General features: G+C 32.6%; 4 protein-coding genes across 5 annotated transcripts; 1 reads left to right on the forward strand and 3 right to left on the reverse strand.

Moving 5' to 3' along the window:
- Positions 1–999, reverse strand: LOC111425205 (phosphatidylinositol glycan anchor biosynthesis class U protein-like; the record flags this gene model as incomplete). The annotated part of the gene is given in 3 exon segments (XM_023059075.2): positions 1–319; positions 380–651; positions 704–999. Coding segments are annotated over 3 exon segments (822 nt in total), but the record flags the coding sequence as incomplete, so codon positions are not given.
- A 12-nt stretch (positions 1,000–1,011) lies between these two features.
- LOC111425257 (phosphatidylinositol glycan anchor biosynthesis class U protein-like) lies at positions 1,012–2,627 on the reverse strand. The gene is made up of 4 exons (XM_023059178.2): positions 2,442–2,627; positions 1,747–2,374; positions 1,423–1,694; positions 1,012–1,365 (listed from the first exon to the last, which is right to left on the reverse strand). The coding sequence occupies exons 1-4, from the start codon at positions 2,566–2,568 to the stop codon at positions 1,112–1,114; spliced, it is 1,281 nt and encodes a 426-aa protein (XP_022914946.2). The 5' UTR covers positions 2,569–2,627; the 3' UTR covers positions 1,012–1,111.
- Positions 2,628–5,735: 3,108 nt separating this feature from the next.
- Positions 5,736–11,852, forward strand: LOC111425267 (secretory carrier membrane protein). 2 transcript variants are annotated; one of them, XM_023059191.2, is made up of 7 exons: positions 5,736–5,907; positions 6,080–6,152; positions 6,344–6,559; positions 6,616–6,823; positions 6,876–7,122; positions 11,068–11,197; positions 11,251–11,852. In XM_023059191.2, the coding sequence occupies exons 2-7, from the start codon at positions 6,096–6,098 to the stop codon at positions 11,413–11,415; spliced, it is 1,023 nt and encodes a 340-aa protein (XP_022914959.1). In that variant the 5' UTR covers positions 5,736–5,907; positions 6,080–6,095; the 3' UTR covers positions 11,416–11,852. The 2 variants fall into 2 exon arrangements, with proteins under 2 accessions (XP_022914959.1, XP_071054864.1); XM_071198763.1 differs by lacking the exon at positions 5,736–5,907 and having other exon boundaries at positions 5,981–6,152.
- A 658-nt stretch (positions 11,853–12,510) lies between these two features.
- On the reverse strand, positions 12,511–15,790 carry LOC111425217 (Lipoyltransferase 1). The gene is made up of 4 exons (XM_023059111.2): positions 14,762–15,790; positions 14,601–14,708; positions 13,688–13,877; positions 12,511–13,321 (listed from the first exon to the last, which is right to left on the reverse strand). The coding sequence occupies exons 1-4, from the start codon at positions 15,218–15,220 to the stop codon at positions 12,951–12,953; spliced, it is 1,128 nt and encodes a 375-aa protein (XP_022914879.1). The 5' UTR covers positions 15,221–15,790; the 3' UTR covers positions 12,511–12,950.
- Positions 15,791–22,274: the final 6,484 nt, after the last annotated feature.

The raw sequence follows: 22,274 nt of genomic DNA on the forward strand, positions 1-22,274 counted from the left end.
TCGTTTACAATTAACTAACAAAAAAATCTAACTAAATATAGGGATATATTTAAAACGTTCATTATTTATTCTAATACTAGTTTAGCATTTTTACCATTAATTTTTCTAATGCTACCAAATCTCAATAAATACTCTTTTTTGCTATAAGCAAATGCCACATCAGTTAGTATAAAAATAAATGCTGTTACAAAAGCTAGAGTGGTACCAAAATAAAAATTAGCATTCGCTGTTCCCATAAAAATCCATAAATCCCAGAGAATCGGCCCTAAAGCTGTAGTTATAAATATCGTAACACCGCTTACAAAAATTTGTTGCATACCTAAATCACAAAAAAAAAAAAAATTACCCACCAACGTAGTAACACCCCCAAATTACTTACAATTATACATATATTTCCAGCATGGCAAAACAGCCAAAGTAAAAGCAAAATCGCCGATTCCTGGATAAGACTTGAATATAGCAGTCAAAGTGATGAAGGTAAACGCCAAAAGAACCGGATCCTTCCGAAATTTGATAGTCAATGGTACGCAATACAATAAAGAGACATTAATTTGGTACGAATACAAAAATAATTGCCGGAAATGCTCAAACATTTCCATAAAAAAGTACCAATAAACTCCAATATTTGGTTATTGATCGGTTACGCCCAAACTAAAAATAAAAGCATCACTAAAATGCATCAAAAAAAATTTTTCCAACTTACATAAACCCATAAGATTTATCAATAAACTCCCATCCATCATTAATAATATTACAAACCCCAAAGAATGTAGCAAGGCATATCAAAAACGAAACCAACGAAATAAAAGCTAATTTGGAACCGTTAAATTTCGCAATTGAAAGGTAAAGAGGTGAAATCAAAACGATGGGATACAACGCTTGGGTTGAACACAAAACCAAAGCGACAACAGGAAATAAAATTGAACCATAAGAAATTCCAAACAAAAATATCGCGTAAGATAAATTCAAAAACGTTTTACACCTTTTAGTTGGTAAATAAATTTAAACATAAACGAAATAAATAATTGTTTATTCTCAAAATAGCGTCGTTTACAATTAACTAACAAAAAAATCTAACTAAATATAGGGATATATTTAAAACGTTCATTATTTATTCTAATACTAGTTTAGCATTTTTGCCATTAATTTTTCTAATGCTACCAAATCTCAATAAATACTCTTTTTTGCTATAAGCAAAAGCCACATCAGTTAGTATAAAAATAAATGCTGTTACAAAAGCTAGAGTGGTACCAAAATAAAAATTAGCATTCGCTGTTCCCATAAAAATCCATAAATCCCACAGAATCGGCCCTAAAGCTGTAGTTATAAATATCGCAACACCGCTTACAAAAATTTGTTGCATACCTAAATCACAAAAAAAAGAATTACCCACCAACATAGTAACACCCCCAAATTACTTACAATTATACATATATTTCCAACATGGCAAAACAGCCAAAGTAAAAGCAAAATCGCCGATTCCTGGATAAGACTTGAATATGGCAGTCAATGTGATGAAGGTAAACGCCAAAAGAACCGGATCCTTGCGAAATTTTATAGTCAATGGTACGCAATACAATAAAGAGACATTAATTTGGTACGAATACAAAAATAATTGCCGGAAATGCTCAAACATTTCCATAAAAAAGTACCAATAAACCCCAATATTTGGTTGTTGATCGGTTACGCCCAAACTAAAAATAAAAGCATCAGTTAAATCCATCAAAAGAAATTTTTCCAACTTACATAAATCCATAAGATTTATCAATAAACTCCCATCCATCATTAATAATATTACAAACCGCAAAGAATGTAGCAAGGCATATCAAAAACGAAACCAACGAAATAAAAGCTAATTTGGAACCGTTAAATTTCGCGATTGAAAGGTAAAGAGGTGAAATCAAAACGATGGGATACAACGCTTGGGTTGAACACAAAACCAAAGCGACAACAGGAAATAAAATTGAACCATAAGAAATTCCAAACAAAAATATTGCATAAGATAAATTCAAAAACGTTGCTGTGGTGCATCCCACACAATTAGCAATAACATAGGGATTAAATAAATAGGCAATTAGAACATATTTTGGTGTTGAAATGTAATCATAACCATTCAAAACTAATTCTTTATCGGTATACATGTATTCATCACCTTTTAATTCTTGTTCAATATATAAATAGAAAATGTAATTTTTTGCCATATTGAACAGAAGAAGAGCGATTAATAAATCGACGAAAATGAACACAAACGGAAGATAATCACCGAAATTAGTAATTAAGAACTGATAGAAAACTAAATGTAAAGGTGATTCGTGAAATATATCGCTGGAGTAAGGATCAACTCCTAAGTCGGCTCTATAACAGCTTTCAATCACTGAAAATTATACAAAAAAAATTAATGTTAATAAATTAATAAATTTGGGGTTATGGGTGATCCTAACCTCTATGAATCGAATTTACCGGCGTCGATACTTCAATTCTTAACGAAATTTGTTCTTTGTAACTCGATGTGATGATCCAACACCGTATTATTGCCGCAGCCAGGAATATTAACACTAAAGATTTCATTGTTGAATGTGTTAATTAGCGATTTATGTTTGAAAAAGTGTAACACAACCATAACACCAGCAAAGTGGGTAATGCCAACATAAAATATCAAAAACAAAACTCGGAATTGGTATGTTGAAAATTAAAATGCAATATAATTTATAATAATATTATTATTAAATGGTCTATATAATTTAGATTCCCTTAATTGTTTGCTGTAAAACATAAAATTTATTAAATTATATTAAAAAAATTAAAATTTATTTTTTGGTAGTGTTCGATTAACTCGATTAATTTATTTATATCATTATCATTACAAAATCATGTTTTGTGACGTCACAAGCAATTAATCATGCATTTTCTTATTAAACCGGTCAACACCTAGCCATAACAATTATAGCCACGCACAAAATCAATCTGATAAACTTAAAAGTAAAATTATTTTCACTAAGCTAGGTGAGATTACAATGTATATTTTCGGATGAAACACACGTTATGTTATGTCGTTAGATAGACTGTGTGTAAATAAAGTCTGTGTTAATACTAGAACTAACACTATCACTAGAATTAACACAAGACCTAGAACTAGAATCATTCGGGTTTAGCCGTCTTGAGAGACGTGCGGCTAAACCCGAATGATTCTAGTTCTAGGTCTTGTGTTGGTTCTAGTGATAGTGTAAAACTAGAACTAACACAAGACCTAGAACTAGAATCATTCTGGTTTAGCCGTCTTGAGAGACGTGCGGCTAAACCCGAATGATTCTAGTTCTAAGTCTTGTGTTGGTTCTAGTGATAGTGTAAAACTAGAACTAACACAAGACCTAGAACTAGAATCATTCGGGTTTAGCCGTCTTGAGAGACGTGCGGCTAAACCCGAATGATTCTAGTTATAGGTCTTGTGTTAGTTCTAGGTCTTGTGTTAGTTCTAGTAATAGTGTTAGTGTAAAACTAGAACTAACACAAGACCTAGAACTAGAATCATTCAGGTTTAGCCGTCTTGAGAGACGTGCGGCTACACCCGAATGATTCTAGTTCTAGCTCTTGTGTTAGTTCTAGTGATAGTGTTAGTGTAAAACTAGAACTAACACTATTACTAGACCTAGAACTAGAATCATTCGGGTTTAGCCGTCTTGAGAGACGTGCGGCCAAACCCGAATGATTCTAGTTCAAGGTCTTGTGTTAGTTCTAGTGATAGTGCTAGTATAAAACTAGAACTAACACTATGCCTAGTACTAGAATCATTTGGGTTTAGCCGTCTTTAGAGACGTGCGGCTAAACCCAAATGATTCTAGTTCTAGGTATAGTGTTAGTTCTACATAGTAACAGTGTTAATGTAAAACTAGAACTAACAGTAGACCTAGAACTTGAAATATTCGAGTTAATATCGCGCATAACTCCTAAGTATTTAATTCCATTTTATATTATGATCTATTCTCTATTTATGGCATAGTAGGATCTCTTATCATTCTTAGTGTGAAAATTTTAGCTTCGCATTTATTCGTATTTAATTCTATATTCCACCTGGACAGCCATTTACTAATTTGATTGAGTGAGTTCTGAACTTGTTTCTTATGCTTATACCTGTCGTTAGATAGACTGTGTGTCAATAGAGTCTGTGTTAATACTAGAACTAACACTAGACCTAGAACTAGAATCATTCCGATTTAGCCGCACGTCTCTCAAGACGGCTAAACCCGAATGATTCTAATTCTAGTACGTGTGTTAGTTCTAGCATTGATTATACTACTCCAGATTACTAACCATATGTATAATTAATCTTAATAGTCTTCCGTATCAGAGCATTATACGGTTGTAGGATACATTATTCTGAAGCGATTTTTCTAATAAAATTTTTTCGAAATGAAGGAGTATGTTTGGTCACTTTACTATGGCATATTGACTTTTCAAAATTTGGAGGTACCATAACTTAATTTTTTTAAATGGCACCCCCCATATTTTATTACTTAGTCGTCTTCTGCGTCTCATTTTACATCTTTTATACTCCATATGTCCAAACACACCTCTTCTGAATCAAATCAAACATTACTTCCTAAATGACATACTCCCAACTTTTATTATTATTATTATTGCTGCCGGGCTGAGGGGAGTAACAATTGTAACTTTAGCCCTCCAAAGGTTTAGGGCAAATGTAGGTCCTTGATGAACCTTAGTATTGCCGCAATTGCACAGTATACAGGGTGTCTCAGCGAGACCGGTCATTAAACGTTTCTGGCCAAAAATTATGTTCTCTTCGTCTAAAATATTTTCAGATTTCTAGCACTTCCGGTTAAGTGTTTGGGCAGGCGAGTTAAAGTTTAAAGTGATTTTTCGGTAAGATTTACACTTTTCCGCAAATTGTCGATTTTTAAGCGACTTGATGATTTTTGAATTATACCCAAGTAGTTACTTATCAACTAATTTATCATTTAATTATTATAATTAATATTATGGGAGTATTCGAGTGTTTTGTTAAATTATTAATACAAAAATTAATTATTTTTTTATATTAATATACAGGATGTCTCAGCGAGACCGTTTCAAGGTTTATAAATAACTTTACTTTTTGCAATTTGATTCGGCCGTTCTCGAGTTGTTCGAATTTTTCCAGAAAAATCTGCTCCAGCAGACATTTGTTCAAAAAATCATAAAACACTCGATTTTTGAGATATCAATTAGGATTCAGAACATGCTTAAGCAACATGGTGGAGTATGTTTGGTCACTTTAGTATGTTACTTTTCAAAATTCGAGTGTTTTGTTAAATTATTAATAAAAAATTAATTATTTTTATATTAATATACAGGATGTCTCAGTACGTTCTCTTCGTCTAATATATTTTCAGATTTCTAGCACTTCCGGTTAAGTGTTTGGGCAGGCGAGTTAAAGTTTAAAGTGATTTTTGGGTAAGATTTACACTAAAATTGTCGATTTTTAAGCGACTTGATGATTTTTTAATTATACCCAAATAGTTACTTATCAAGTAATTTATCATTTAATTACTATAATTAATATTATAGGAGTGTTTTGTTAAATTATTAATAAAAAATGGATTATTTTTTCTAAATTAATTTATTATATCCCTCTAGTGAATAATAGTAAAACTACTAAGTGTGTCTTATAACCTGAATTATAGGTTATGATTTTTATTAACCCTCAAAAAAAATAAGTGACAAAAAGGTAAAATTATAATCTAATTAATCATCCCCTTGTATTATTGGCAATCGGTTTGAAATGAATTAAAAAAAAAGACAATTGTCAGTATAGATTGTGATAAATTATCGAAAAATTGATCGAACGTTCTCATTGGATATCGGCTTTAGAATACACAGAGTTCGTCTCACTCCGACTTTAGCAATAAAACGGTAAAGAATCAATTTGAGTCACATAAAATTTACACGTAAAATAATATTGGTCGTGTTGTCAGCACTGGAGACTACAGTAGATTGTTACTTGGCCCGCTGATAATGACCATTTAGATAACGTTCTCGTTTTGTGATTTCGCATTTAATCAACATTTTTTTCAATTTATTATAGTTTTCATTAGGAAAAAATGTCCGGCTTTGATGAAAACCCATTTGGTGAACCAACAACAGATAATCCTTTTGCTGTAAGTAATACACACATACCCATATCAACCCTTAAAATATTAAGTATTATAACCTACGACGTATAAACCCTTATCTATCTTTTGTCATTGTTTCGCCTTAATCTAGAATTAATGTTATTTTGTATTCTTGACTTTGAATCTATTCTTACTCATAACTTGTATTTACTTATTTATATTTGTGTATATTTTAGGATCCATCTGTTCAACAAGTTGCTCGAAATGCAACAGCACAAATTCGAGTCGAAGATTACAGGCCATTTGACAATAATCAAAGTGCAGATCCTAGAACGTATAATCAACCAAACAACGAACCTGCCATAATGCAACCTACACAAGATCCACCCATGTATACCAGAAGTGGACAACAGGCTCAAGTTAGACCTGTTTTAGATACAGCTGAATTACAAGTAAATATTAAAACGGTCTTTATTTTATATAATTTGTATTACAATCATTTTTGTAGAGAAAACAAGAAGAATTAGAGAGAAAAGAAGAAGAATTGGTCCGTCGAGAAGAAGAAATGCGTCAAAGCGTTTATAACGTTAGACGCAATAATTGGCCACCATTGCCTGAACAATGTTGTTTCCAACCTTGTTTTTATCAGGATATACAAGTTGACATCCCTATGGAGTTCCAAAAAATCGTTAGGAACTTATATTATATGTGGATTTGTAAGTTTTTGACATTTTATACATAATTTTTTAATAATTTTCTTTTATTTAGTTCACGGAATTCTGCTAATAGTGAATGTAATAGGTGGAATAATTGTAACCGACCCTACAATAATAGGTTTAGGGATCTTGTATGTAATCTTATTTACCCCTTTTTCGTACTTATGCTGGTTTAGGCCCGCGTATAAAGCGTTCCGTTCCGACTCCTCTTTCAATTTTATGGTTTTCTTTTTCGTCTTTTTCTTTCAATTTATGGTTACCGTCATTCAAGCAATTGGAATTCCAGATTCGGGAACTTTGTAAGTTATAATAATAATATACAGGATGATTCACATGCAGAGGACAATAAATTAAGATGATTTAACCCAACTTACCTCTATACTAAGTTGTACCCCTCTCTTAAATTTTTAAAACATTGAATAAATTTGATATACATTATGAGTGTACCAAGGGTATTAATTGATTAATTAATTAATTGGTATTAAGGGTGATGGTCCCAGAAATTTGATACACTTTTTTAACCTTTTGGTGGATTTAATACATTATTACCTCATTTCATGTAGAATTTAATTCTAAAACTTTTATTACTCTTATTATTTTTTAAAAAACTTTGTCGTTTTCATAAAAAACTCAAATAACTAAAGAGATGTATTTGGCTATGAAATTGTACTTTAAACTTTATATACAGGCTGTATCTGAATGACTGCAACAAACTTCAAGGGGTGATTCTTTAGTGAATTTTAAGGGTACTTTGATATATGATCCATGGGCGACTTCGGCCCCCCTAAGGAGCTACACCCCTCCAAAAATAGCGGAAAATCTTGATTTAATTTCTTTTTCTCAAAAACCATAACCGCTAGGAAAATGAAATTTGGGGAATATGTTTAACTCATAATAGGGCACGTTTTGGCCCTATTTGTACTTTCAATCTACCCTTCTAAACTACTAAACGTAACCACCCCCGTTCAATTTATGCCTAGATTTTTTTTATGAAGATGATAAATACATTGGAAAAATTTCAGTTAGATAGATAAAACTATTCTAAAACTTTTTTGTCTCTCTGATGTTCTTCTAAAAATTAATAATTTCTGAGAAAAAAAATAATTAAGCAAACATTAACTGTTAAGCTGTAGGGTTAATCGAAAGTTGGAATGAATTTTTAATGAAAAAATCTTAGTAGGCTTTGCAATCTTTGTCAGAAATATTTTTGACGTTTAAATGTCAGTGGTTTTCGTACGATTATTATTGTTTTATTTAACATTTTGAAACGTCGAGTGAACGAGCGTAAATGCGATAGAACTTTATTTAAAAATTAATTTGAAAAACAATAATAATAATAAGAAAAACGCTGACATTTAAACGTCAAATATATTTCTGACAAAGATTGCAAAGCCTACTAAGATTTTTTCAAAAAATACACTCCAACTTTTGATCGACAACCCCGTTGTTTAACGTGCAGTGTTTGCTTTATTATTTTTTTTCTCAAAAATTAGTCGTTTTTGGAAAAATTTTAAAGAGACAAAAAAGTTTTAGGATACTTCCATCTACCTAGATAAAATTTTTTTAATGTATTTATCATCTGCATAAAAAAAATATTAGCAAAAATGTAAAGGGGGTGGTTACGTTTAGTAGTTTAGAAGGGTAGGTTGAAAGTACAAATAGGGTCAAAACATGCCCTATTATGAGTTAAACATATTCTCCAAATTTCATTTTCCTGGCGTTTATGGTTTTTGAGAAAAAAAAATTAAACCAAAATTTTCCGCCATTTTTGGATTTTTGGGGTGTAGCTCCTTAGGAGAGCCGAAGTCGCCCATGGTTCATATATCAAAGTACTCTTAAAATTCACTAAAGAATCACCCCATGAAGTTTGTTGCAGTCATTCAGATACACCCTGTATAATACCCTTGGTACATTTATAATGGTTTTTCCAAGTCGGCCGCCCCAGAGATTATTTCTCTTAACCTGCTTAACCTACAACATTTAGGGCGGCCGACGTATTCGAAGTCGGCTGAGATTATTAAAACTATTGTTGACAATATCACTTATAATACTTAGGGCGGCCGACGTCTTGGAAATCGGCCGAGATTTTTAAAATAAAAAATAATGTTTGGCTCCCCACGACTGCCCAAGCATTGTACGTGATATAAGTAATAATCTCGGCCGACTTCAAAGACGTCGGCCGCCCGAAGTATTATAAGTGATATTTGAGATTATTAAAATAAGAAATTATTTATGGCCACGACTGCCCAAGTATTGTTATGACATAAGAAATAATCTCTAAAGTAATGGGACGGTATTTGAGGAACGGTATTTTTGAGGAGCGTACTGCTTCCACGCGATTTTAAAATACCTGTTACACAACGTTACTAATATACTTACATATTTTTTATAGTTATAGTTCGGTATTTGGGGAACGATATATGGGAACATTATTCTAATGGAACGTACCATTCTGGCGCGATTTCTAAAATACCCGATTCTGGGGTACGGAATATATAATTTTTTCTAACTTGCTACGAAACCAGCTATGTTTTTGCTCAAGGTCGCGGTATTTTGGAACGGTATTTTTGTGTAGCGACCGTTCCTGGAGCGCGACACAGTTATGAGCGGTATTCCCATCACTACTTATAACACTTAGAGCGGCCAACTTCGAAGACTTCGGCCGCCCTAAGTGTTGTAGGTTAAGCAGGTTAAGAGAAATAATCCCAACGTTGGTTGAACCAAATTTCTCAGAAAACTACTACGTCAGATTCTTGGAATCTATAACATCGGACACTCCGAAAGTCATTGGTGGCGGCATAGCAAGTGCCTGTTTATACTCGCAATGAGCGTTTATTTATCGTGAATGGTTTAAAGGTACGCCACTGCTTGTAAATATTAGGCCGAGATTTTGAAAATAAGAAATTATTTATGGTCCAACCCAACCCAAGTATCACCTACAACACTTAGGGCGGCCGACGTCTTCGAAGTCGGCCGGGATTTTTAAAATAATAAATTATGGTCCAACCCAACCCAAGTATCACCTACAATACTTAGGGCGGCCGACGTCTTCGAAGTCGGCCGAGATTTTTAAAATAAGAAATTATTAATGGTCCAACCCAACCCAAGTATTACCTGCAACACTTAGGGTGGCCGACGTCTTCGAAGTCGGCCGAAATTTTTAAAATAAAAAATTATTTATAACCCAATCCAACCCAAGTATCACCTACAACACTTAGGGCGGCCGACGTCTTCGAAGTCGGCCAAGATTTTTAAAATAAGAAATTATTTATGGCACCCCACGACCGCCCCAAGCATTGTTATAATATAAAAAATAATCTCGGCCGATTTCGAAGACATCGGCCGCCCTAAGTACCCTGAACGATACTTTGGGCTTTGGCGTAGGGCGGCCGACATCTTCAAAGTCGGTTTAAGGTCTTTGCCCACTACACCGTTCCATACTAGGACCGTAACAGGAATGTGTCAAGCACGTAAAAAAACGTTCCGAACACTACTATGCCCACTGCAACTGCGTTCTATTCTCGTATGAAACGCGTATTATGCCCGTATGCAACGCGTATTATGCCCGTGTATGCAAACTGTAGATGCCCCGTTCGGATCCCGTTTAGTGCAGCACCAGATCTATTAGTTGTTGTAGGTTTTTGCTGTTGCGCATACCTGCGGATTATCTATCAGACAATTGGCAATGATTGCCATTATATTGGACGAGGAAGAAGAAGTAACGCAAAAACAGCGACACGGTACTGGATTCACGATGCTCTAAAAGAACGAAAAGCTGAGGACATTATTTAGACACTTAATTGATGATTAAGAAAAATTTTTCAGTACTTTCAAATGTCATCATTTCAAATTTTCTTCCAGGCTCTCTCTTTCCTTTGAGTATCCATATATTTTGGATGTTGAAGGTTCACACCTGCTGCAGTGTTCTAACGCGAAAGGAATAGTAAAACAGATATTTAATTAATCATTGCGTCTAACACATATGATCTCACTTGCTTTTTAAAATACGCCAGATAATAGAATATTAAGTATTTATCAATTGTGTATTCAATCAGTGTTACGAAAATATTGAATGTTTTAAAAATTTAAGACCCAACTTTGCAGGTTTATAACTCCTCAGGGATACAACTTGATATAAAGACAATTAAATCATCTTAATTTATTGTCCTCTACATGTCCCTGCTCTGTGTTGGTTTTTATGTGAATCACCCTGTATAAAGATAATTTAATGTTTTTTTTCCAAGGGGATTTATCGTTGCTATGAAACAATTCGGTAATGGTGGAGCCTCTGGAATTGTTATTGGTATAATTGGGTTGTTAATAGCAATAGGGTTCTTATGTGCGGCTTTGGCTGATTTCTTTTTAATAACCAAGGTAATATTTTTTTGGAGATTTGAATCGAGGTGATTAATTGAGATTAATTTTAGATTCATCGTATGTATCGCAGTACCGGGGCCAGTTTCGCTAAAGCCCAACAGGAATTTACCACCGAATTCTTTAGGAATCAACACGTTAGAAACGCTGCTTCGAATATGGCAGCGGCCGCCGTTCAATCGCAATTTTCCAACAACCAAAACACTAACCGTTACTAATCGACTTATCACACCCACAGTATTTTTCATTTTTTATTATTTCTTTAAATAGTTCTGTTTTTGAGACCACTATTATGCACACGACTTTTAAAACGTAATCAGAGAAGTTATTTCAAAAAGTTTTAAATTATTTTAACACATATGTATGTGTATATAGAAGCGTACCAAAACAAATAAATATATTGAACCCAGACAAGAAAAAAAACAGTGAGTATTTGAGATTTGTTGACGACTTAAGTCGGATTAATTTATTTTAACGCAGGGCTGTGGTTTTTTTAACTTGTCGGTGAGAAACGAAACCCCACATAATTAAAAAAAAACGTTTTCCCACTTGTATATACATATGTGTATGTGTATATATTATTTTTTGTTTTTGGGTTTATTTAATTATTAACCAATTTTACGTTGTGCGCGGGTTCATATTTAAGATATGTCCGTTTATCAAAGACTAATTATATTTTTTAATGCAAAATTTGTTTCTCAACGGCCTCTAAAAAGTGGCGAAACAAATTTTTGTGTATGTATGTAATTCTTGAAGTATATAAAAAAATATAGTTATAAGTTATTTCATAATTATGAGTACTACTATTAGTAATATGAAAATTGTTCTATTATTCGCTGTTGTTTTTTTTTGTAATTACTTAAAAATCAGTAAATAAACTTGATAAACTAACAATATTTTTAGATTCTTATTAATATAGAGTCCAAAGTTGTTACACTTTCTACAAAGATCATAAGAAATATAGCGATTCAGGACAAATAGATCCTTCCAACTTATTATTTATTGAAGTATGCCTATTAAAACGTAGATGGGATGTATTTTTAGTCATTTAAGTTAAATAATGGAATTTTCCAAGTTCAACTGACGTTAGCTTGACGCTTGAATTCTCTAAAAAAAGATTGAGATAAGAAAAAAATTGTTTTTGTACATTTTTTTATTCGCACTGACCTAAGATGTTATTTGTAAATAGATTCAAGGTCGTTATGATACAAAGACTTAGCATGATGCAATGGAAATGTGAATTGCAGATCAAAAAGAGATTGTATTAATACATTTCTTTGGAGTTGAGAGATAACGGGTTATAAAAAAACATGTTTTGTACAGAAATAGCTTTTATTAGCTTAAAAACCCACAGTAATACATAATAACATAGAAATAGACGCGGATAATAACATTTAAAATGTATAAAATAGTTTATTTTAAGGCACAACAACTTTAGAAAATTTTTCTACACGCTACATTACTTTCATTTCCCCATTTTTTATCACACGTTAATGTTAATAAACAAAATAAAGGTTAATAAAGAAAGAAAACAATCCCAAACCATATATAAAAAATAACATCATAAAACGTTTAAAACTAAAGTTAAAATTAATAATAAAGTTAATAAAGATATAATCATTAAAACGTCAGCACGTTTAACAAATTATAAATGATATGATTAATTCTTGTGGAGTCAGCGACCCAAAAAAAAAACTTATTGATAAAATTAATAAAAGCAGATCTTAAAACGCAAAAATGGCTTTAATACAAGTTAAAATGACGTCATAACTTTTCTAACGCAATCGGAAACAAATTTATCCTCAGTTGAATCATTGGTGGATCCTCTTAAATAATACTCAAGGGAATTAATTGCGTCTTCAGAAAATTTCCTGCCTTTTAACGATGTCAAAACTTTCGCCTCCCCGGTAAATCCACTTTTACTCAAACCGGGCGGCACAAACATAGTTACACCTTTAATACGACCATTCTCCACCGACATATTTATGGTTAATTCGGAAGAAACTCCAGCGGTGTTTTTCAATATCGCGTTTGGTACGTGAAAAGAACGAGTGATTGTAAAATTTGGTGTTTTTCCATAGTTCCAATCCCATTTTGAGAGCTCATCACGAATCTCCATTAAACCTAAAAAATGCAATTGACGCATTTTATAACATTGCCAAAAAAATAAATGTTTTACGTAAAACCATTATAAAATGTAATAATAACTTTATGCGATAAAATGATAACGAATTTTATTAATACTGAAATGAATAGAGAGGGAAAATGAAAAAATGAGAAAAAGAAAAAAAGGGTGATGTTGAGACTTGAGAGAGCGAAAATAGTAGGATGAGGACTTTGCCCTGTCACCTTGGAGTGTACTTTGTGAAATATAAAGCGAGAACTGGTTGCCAGGAGAGACGTTACGTCACCCGCGATAAAAGTACAAAGTACATCCATGAGAATAACAAATGTTTTAAAACCACACATGATAATATAATTTCTTTTTACCGGGAAACCATTTCTCAGTGGGGTTAATCATGTTGAATCCTTTTTGTTGGTTTGCCAAATCTTTTCCACCATCTTTAAGGGTCAATGCTTCCGTTCGTAAAAATTCCCAACCAATTGCTGACAATAAACTTTCCACGTTAATCTTGTAATTTTCATCAGACAAATTCATATACTTCATCGTTGTTTTTGGCTGTAAAAATATATATAAAAAAAGTTGTTTACTTTTTGTGCGCCAAAGATAAGATAAGAAATATACAGTGTTTTAATAATAATATTGCGCGTTATCTTTCGAGTGTTAAGAAACAACATTTTAAGTTAAACCTTAAATTCTACGTTTGAACCCTAACTCAGTTTTAAAATTATTAAATCATCTTGCTGATACTTGCATATTTCGGGTTAATTTATGGATGTTGATTCTTTTGTAAAAACAATTTAAAGTTACAACTAGCAACAAGCTTTCAAAAAGTAATAAAACGACTTTAACGAGTAACGGTTTTATGATTTAGAAAGAGAAATATTTTTACTCATTTTGAGAAAATCATAAATTGAAATTTTTGTGAATCATTATAAAATAAGTTATAGTAAAATTATAAGCTTTCTAATGAAAGAAACCGATTTTGAAAATATCTTTTAGTTTTTGAGATATTAATTTTTACACATAATCTTGGAAAATTATTAAAAATGTTTTTGACTCCCTTGGTATTGATACAACTTTTAGGTTGGCTTGAAAATTCTTGTAGTTGTTTACATCTTTTTATATCTTATTAATTACATTCTTTTCTGATGATGTAATTAAATTTTAAAACCGGTGTTGATTCAAAATAACTTTTAATGTTAGTCTCTTTGCATAAAATGTAAAATCCTATTTTTAAAAATTGGCAATTCAAAATTGTCCGAAAATAGCGTTCCTTACCTCAGTTTTGCAAAGGGCATCAACAAGGTCAGGTTTGTTCACGTTCACAAGTAAGGAACAATGAAGATAAGAGCTATTATCGCCGATTTTTGACGCAGCATTTGACACCTAAATAATAAATAAAAAAATCTTTTTTTTAACTTTTTTGAAATACTTTTTACCTTATAATTTCGTATCATTAAATCGTTGTTGAGAGCTAAATTGGTTTTTAAGGTATATTCCCTAAAAAGAGCTCGACGAAGTATTTCCATGTTATATAAAGAGTCGTGGTCTTGGGTTGAAGTGAAAAAGGTTGCATTTAAATTGCCGTGATCCTGATAAGAGGCCGTTCCGTTAATAATTCTTCGAGCAAGTTTAACCCCATTTTCGGCCAAATGTTTATGATTTTTAATGTTAGTTTCAACCCATGGGTTTTGGGTATGTCCTATGACGATGCTTGGATCATTTTTCGTTAATAACATAACGTGGTGATCTTTAAAATCGAAATTTTGGTACAACCATTGCTCTAAAGCGAGATTGGTGTAGACGTCGTTCGATTGAGATATAAATACTGATTTTTTGATCGAACGAGACTTTAAAACGGCAGTGATTTTGTTTACTTTAGATCGTGCTAAAGCCATTTTCGCGATAAATTTTTCTTTATCACTGTTTTTTAATCAACAAGGAAAAAGGAATAAGTCTTTTTATTACTTAAAAAAATGTCTTAACTAAAACAGTCTTAGCACCAAGAAAATTCTCCGTAGCTGTTATGCCTTAAATGTATTTTTTTGAATTTTTTGGTGGTTTGATTTATTCAGCGTCCGTGTGCGAGGCAGCTAAAGAAATCAAATAATCGTGGACGGTGATGGTTTGATGGAGCCACTTCCACGTTTGGTGTAGCCCGTTAATACGGCAACGTATACCGACGCAATCTCCACAGCTATTGAGCATCACTCCCTTAGGTTCCAGGGTGCGGTTAAAAAACTTATTCGAGTCCCGTAAAAACGAAAAACGAACTCACAGGAAAACACAAACGTGCTAAAACTATTCAAATTCAGGTCGATTCGAACACGATTAAACCTTTTCTTCTTCCCTCGCGCGAACTTTCGTTTCGTTTCGTTTCGACAGCAAACACACGACTGATACTAAATTTAGATATTTACCGTTTTATATAAGCGTTAACGCGACAAAAATAAAACCCAACTGGCGCTTATCGTTTGATAAAAACTTGCAAACTCCACCTACTTGAATCTCTCACTTCTATCTGGTTACTGTTTATTTATTCAATGTCTAGATGACAGATCACAAATATTTCTAAACATACACAACCAGTTTATCCCACTTCCTTTCACAACATTACATTTCTTTCATCTTTTTTAATTATATTCGGTTTCACTTAAACTAATTTTATTACAATTCCTTATATTTATTTTATTTATCATTTAATTCAACCATTTTTGTATTTCTTATTTTTAAATAAATTCCTCAAATAATCATTAATCTTTGGTGTTTACTAAGTTTCCTATCTTTTTAGGGGTCACCTTCTATAAGTTTTAATGGCACATAGATGGCGTTTTCGCATTATCTTGGATTATTCTAGAGCCCTGTAATTCCTGATTCATCCCTACAACATATCTGGGTATATTGTTATGCTGGAGAACCTATTATATAGAATACGAATTTAGGTATTCTATATAATGCCTAGGTAATGTATAAAATACCTGAGGTGTCTAGGCAATGTATGAAATATTAAGTAATGTATATGTTACCGTTAATCTGTATAATTCAGGTACTCTATACAATGCCTAGGTAATAATAATAATAATAATAATAATAATAATAATAATACTTTATTGAGCTTCTCAATTACAATAATAAAGTAACAGTATCCTTTTTACATTAAATGTGCTCAATATGAGTTAGTTCGGTTTTCACCGTTCTTCCACCAACCCATCACAACAAAAAGAAAAACAAAACAATAATTTCAATTACATAACCGTAATCGCAGTGTAACATACATACATTATAACCTAATAAATCTAATCAAAATTCATGCCACAAAAGACCGATGCAAACAAAAGAAAAATATCTATCACTTCTACAGATTCCCGTGTCCCTGTATTAACACTGTCCTTAATCGCCTCTTAAACTGCCACTCAGACGAGCACACTCCAACATTCATAATAATATCATTAAATATTTTACTAATTTGATAGGTAAAACTGTTTTTAAAGAATTCAGTTCTGTGTATGGGCGGCGTTATCGTACCTTTAAATCTTATATTAAGATTGTGCACGTCCGAGCGGAAGGTAATTTTATCATACAAATATGCAGGTTTTTCCTTGGTGACCACATTGCGAAACAACAATGCCGAGTGCGCCAAACGTCGCGACTGCATGTCCATCCAGCCGATTTCCGACAGTTTACTACTTACATGGTCCCTTCGCCTCAACCCAAACAATAGTCTTATACAGGAGTTTTGAACTTTTTGAATTTTAGACTTAAGTACACAAGACAAAAACGGATAATACAAGCAATCCGCAAAATTAAAGTGCGATAACACTATGCTGTCACATAGTAATCATTTAGTTGTTCTATTGATGTACTCTCGGTTGCAATAAATCAATTTCAATGACGCATATGCTTTTTGTACACACTTATTAACATGAGAATCAAACTTTAAATTTTCGTCAAGAATTACTCCTAAGTCTTTTGCTGATTTACTAATTATCAATTGCTTATTGTTGATTTCAATTTTGATTTTATTTTGTAATTTAATTTTAAGTTTTTTGGGACCAAACAGCATTAATTCTGTTTTTTGCGGGTTGATGCAAAGGCCATGCCCCTCGGAAACCCGTACCAACCTTTGCAAGTCTTCATTAATTTTTGCGCACGCCACATCCACCTCCGATTCAGTGAATGAATGGTATATTTGTGTGTCGTCAGCATACCAATGGGCATTGCAATACCGAATTCTGTCTTTGAATTGACTTGTGTATATACTATACAACAAGGGAGATATCATTGATCCCTGAGGACATCCGACCTTGACAAATGACGGCTTAGAAAAGCGACCATTTATCACGACTTGCGGTTCCCTATCAGACAAGTAACTCATCAAAAGACCTACTGCTGGTTGACTCACCCCAATGTGATACAAAATTGAGGACAACATTTTATGATTCATCCTGTCAAATGCCTTCGAATAATCAAGCAAACACAGTACCGTTACTTTACCGCTATCGGACGCCCTCAGTACATCATCCACTATGTTAAGCAAAGCCGTAGCGCAGCCATAACCCGCTCTGAAACCAGATTGCGTTTCTGGCAACAATTTATGTTTGTAAACAAACGCCTGGAGCTGCTCACACATAATTTTCTCCAGCACCTTAGACAACACTGGTAGAATGCTAATCGGACGTAAATCAGCAAATGAATCTGGCTTTTTTTTCTTTGGTAATGGAACTATTTTCGCCTTTTTCCAAGCGTCTGGAAATCGACCGTCCGACAAACAGCAATTAACTATGTCTTTAATTTGAGGTATTATGTGAGGGCAACAGTAATTAATCATTTTAATATTAAGTCCATCTAATCCTGTGGCGTTACTTCTTATGCAGTTAATAACTTCCTCTATTTTAGCATCACTGACACATTCAAAATTGAAAATATGTTTTGTGACTACATTATTCATATAAGATTGATATAGATCTCTGTCAATGTCCCCATTCAGAGGAGCTATATTTGTGAAATAGTTGTTAATTTGATCCGAGTCAGCAAGCTGCTCAGGAATACTGTCAGTTGTGCGAGTTAAAATTCTACATTTCCGCAACGCTATCCATGGATTAGTTTCCAATCCCATACAATGACTAACATACGCCTTTCTTTCTCTGTTTATGGCTCCCTTTACATAATTCCTCATATCTTTATAGTATTGCCAAGACTCATTTGTTTTTAATGATCTATATTTTTTATATGCTTTATCTCGAAGCTTTTGCATTCTTCTTATTGTGTCCGTTATCCAAGGTGTCGGGGCAGCACATTCTTTAAAAGTTCGCACTGGAGCGTGAGCATCAAAAAGTGTCAGAATATTTTCCGTCAAAAACCTTACTTTATTGTTAACATTAATCATATCAAAACTTAGAAAAAAAGGAATAGCATACAGATCCTGCAAAAACCTTTGATAAACAAAATTTGAAAAGATACGCCTAGTGACAGAAGCAGGCAATGTAGGCAATGTATAAAATACCTGGGGTGTCTAAGCAATGTATGAAATATTATGAAGATTATTATTATTTAGATACTTTACCTAGGTAATGTATACAATTCTTAGGGATTACATAGAGTACCTGTTGGTCGACCGGCAATGTGTAAAATAAATAGATTTCGGTCTGTATTTATCAATTTTTACTAATAATAAACTTTTTTATTACATTATTAAATTACATTAAACTTAAAATTTTTCTGGGTTAACTAACATAATGTCATTTGCTTATAAGTAATCAAGTAATAAGTATTAAAAACTTAAGAAACAAAATAATTTTGTAAAAACAAGACGTAGATCCACTGACCTCTCAGAATTGAATAAGTAAAAAAATTCTCTCTCTTCTGTTCTTGCCTTTTACACATTGCCGGCTTCGCATTCGGTATTTTATGGAATACTTAGGCAAAGTATAAAATTAATAATATTTCATATATTACCTAAACGTTTTAGGTATTCTATAAATTAATAATTATTTGGTTATTTCTTTCCATCTCAATTTTAATGTAAATGCAATAAAACTGTGTGTATTTATAGATGGATTTTTTTATATTCAGCTCTACCGGTTTCGATCAATACATTTAATCATCTTCAGGAGCAACGTCAGTAAAAATATTTTTAAAAAACATAATAGTTAGTTAATTAAGCTGGTATTTTCTCAATCTTGATTATTTAACTCTTCTCTTCCTTGTTACCCAGTTATTAAATCAGAAATATCCAATAAGGCTACCATGCAACAATATGCACCATGTGTTTCTTTTATTTTTGAAATAAAAGAATGATTAAATGTATTGATCGAAACTGGTAGATCTGAAAATAAAAAAATCCATCTATAAATACACACAGTTTTATTACATTTACATTCTATAAATTGCCTAGGTATTGTATAGAATACCAAATTATACAGATTGCCGGTAACATATACAATTCTTAGGGATTATATAGAGTACCTGTTGGTCGACCGGCAATGTGTAAAATAAATATACAGGGTAATTCAAATTCGACCTCAGAAACCATAACAGATACAGAAATGATACATCTTAGAGCGCATCATTTTTCACCTACGTTTTTGGAACTAGCCGTTTTAGTTTTTAAAACAAAAAAATTACTTTTTTGTTTTTTGCCTATAACTTATTTATTTTTCGTTTTCTCGTGAATCTGAAAAAACATTGTTAAGACAACTTTTTATGAAAAATGTCACGACACTACTAGAAATTTTCTCCGACGTTTCGTTTTCGTGAAACTATCATCAGGTTAATTTATCTTTTTTAATAATTCAATGTTTTTCTAAATGAAATATACCGTATGACATATTATTGAAATCAGAATTAATTATCCTATTTTTTTGTGTGAAAATCAAATAAAGCGTTCATAAGAAAAAATAAACCTGATGATAGTTTCACAAAAACGAAACGTTGGAGAAAATTTTTAGTACAAAAAAAGGCACCTAGTACCTTTCTGTAACTATAGTAAAATCACAATTAACTAACATAATGTAAAACTTAGGAAACAAAATAATTCTACAAAAACAAGATGTACAATTTTCGCCGATTAAGTTTTAAAAATTCGTATAAAATACAGTTCTTGGAATATGAGTTTGAAAATTTCCCAAAATGTTAATAAAAGTGTCCTCTTTCCAATGAACCAACCCGTTTTGAAAAATAAGTTTTAGTTTTTGAAAAAACAATATTTAAAATTTTCGATGTTGCAATAATTTTCAAAATTCGCTATAAAATTAATTTCTTGAAGGATCCTTGTAGAAATATCACTAATTATTAATTAAAGTATCCTGTTTTTAATGCAACAAGCCGTTTTGAAAAATCACTTTTAGTTCTTGAGAAAAAAATTTTTGAAATAATCGATAATTTTTTCGAATTTTGCCATTTTCGCCGATTAAGTTTTAAAAATTCGTATAAAATCCATTTCCTGGAATATGAGTATGAAAATCCGGCTTTTCGCAAAATCACTATCCGTTCCATCACTAATACAGTGTATTTATGGAGTCTTACAGTCTTTAGAACTGGAACAAATATTCAAAAATTTCAGAAATTCAAATTCAGAAATTATAAAATGAAAGTCTTTCAGTTATTCTGCAAGTGTTGTCACTTCGTTTTCACTTACTTGCAAACATCTCTTCTAATATCTCATCCAAAATGATAGAGTTCATACTAAGTTCCAAAGTATTCCTCATACAGTTCCTCATACAACTAAGTTCCAAAGAAATGTAATCCGAAAGCGACCCAACTACATTGCAAGTCAACCTAAGCTGGAAACAACCCAACTTCAAACCAAACCAACGTTGAAGAATGCACCATAATACCTCGCTTGCGGCTGAGGCATTATAATTGATACCATATCGATACAACATTAAATAACATATATTGCAACGCCTTCAACAGCAAGGGATCTCAGCTTAATTTTACAACAATAAACACTTTTGTTAGTTTCCTATCAGTTTAGTATTGTAGCCTTTGATCCATCTCCTTTACATATTCAACCTCCATCTTAAATTTTTTTTTCTTAATATGTCAGGCTCAGCCTTGAGTATCAACTTTCCTTCATTTCCTGCGTACGGTAGCTCTCCCGGAAAGTGTGCTTCCCTTTCATCATCGAATTTTGAGCACCTTAATGTTAGTGAGAGTTGCTCTCTATGGCTTATATCAGGAGTACAGCCAGCTATGGTTGCAAAATGTTTTAAATTCTTTGCGTGGCATAATATTGTAGATTTAACTTGCGATGACATTAATTCTATCATCTATTAATTTCATTTAAAGTTTGAAGCAAAGCCACACGCTTTCAAAAAGCATGTAACATTTAGTCCTCAGCAAGCAGGATTTAGTCTTCTACAAGTATTTAATATTTTCCAAGCAATATCAAGTTTTATGCAAATTGCATTCAGTCTGCTACGAGTAATATTTAGTGCTCAACAAGCAGTACCTAGTCCTTTACATGTATTTAGTCTTTTTTCTAGTAATATCCAGTCTTCTCCAAGCAATATCTAGTATTTTGCAAGCTGAATGATCTTTTTGGTACTTAAATATTGTTTACGCTGACAGGAATATAGAAATATTAGCCTCATTTAACTTGAACTAGATCTTTCTCCACAGCCATACTGCCATTATGGCATTTTCAGCAAAAATGGCTATTGTATCATATTCCACTTAATCTCTGGTGCGATAGGCACAACGCCAACTCTAGCAATGGAGGTTCTGCTTGGCCTATCTCCTCTGCATTTGCATATAGAGAAAGTGGCTAGAACAACCATTTACAGATTTAAGCAATATGCTCAAAACTGTTCCGACATGTCCTACCAATGGGCTGCGGAAGACATTATACGCACTGATACTGTGCTATCAATGCCGTCAGATTTGGCGGTATCACTATCAGTGATTAATGCTCGATACCAGATTGTACTGCCTGAGCGGCAGTCCTGGATC

The sequence above is a fragment of the Onthophagus taurus genome, chromosome 8 (assembly GCF_036711975.1).
Source record: "Onthophagus taurus isolate NC chromosome 8, IU_Otau_3.0, whole genome shotgun sequence".
Taxonomy (NCBI): domain Eukaryota; kingdom Metazoa; phylum Arthropoda; class Insecta; order Coleoptera; family Scarabaeidae; genus Onthophagus; species Onthophagus taurus.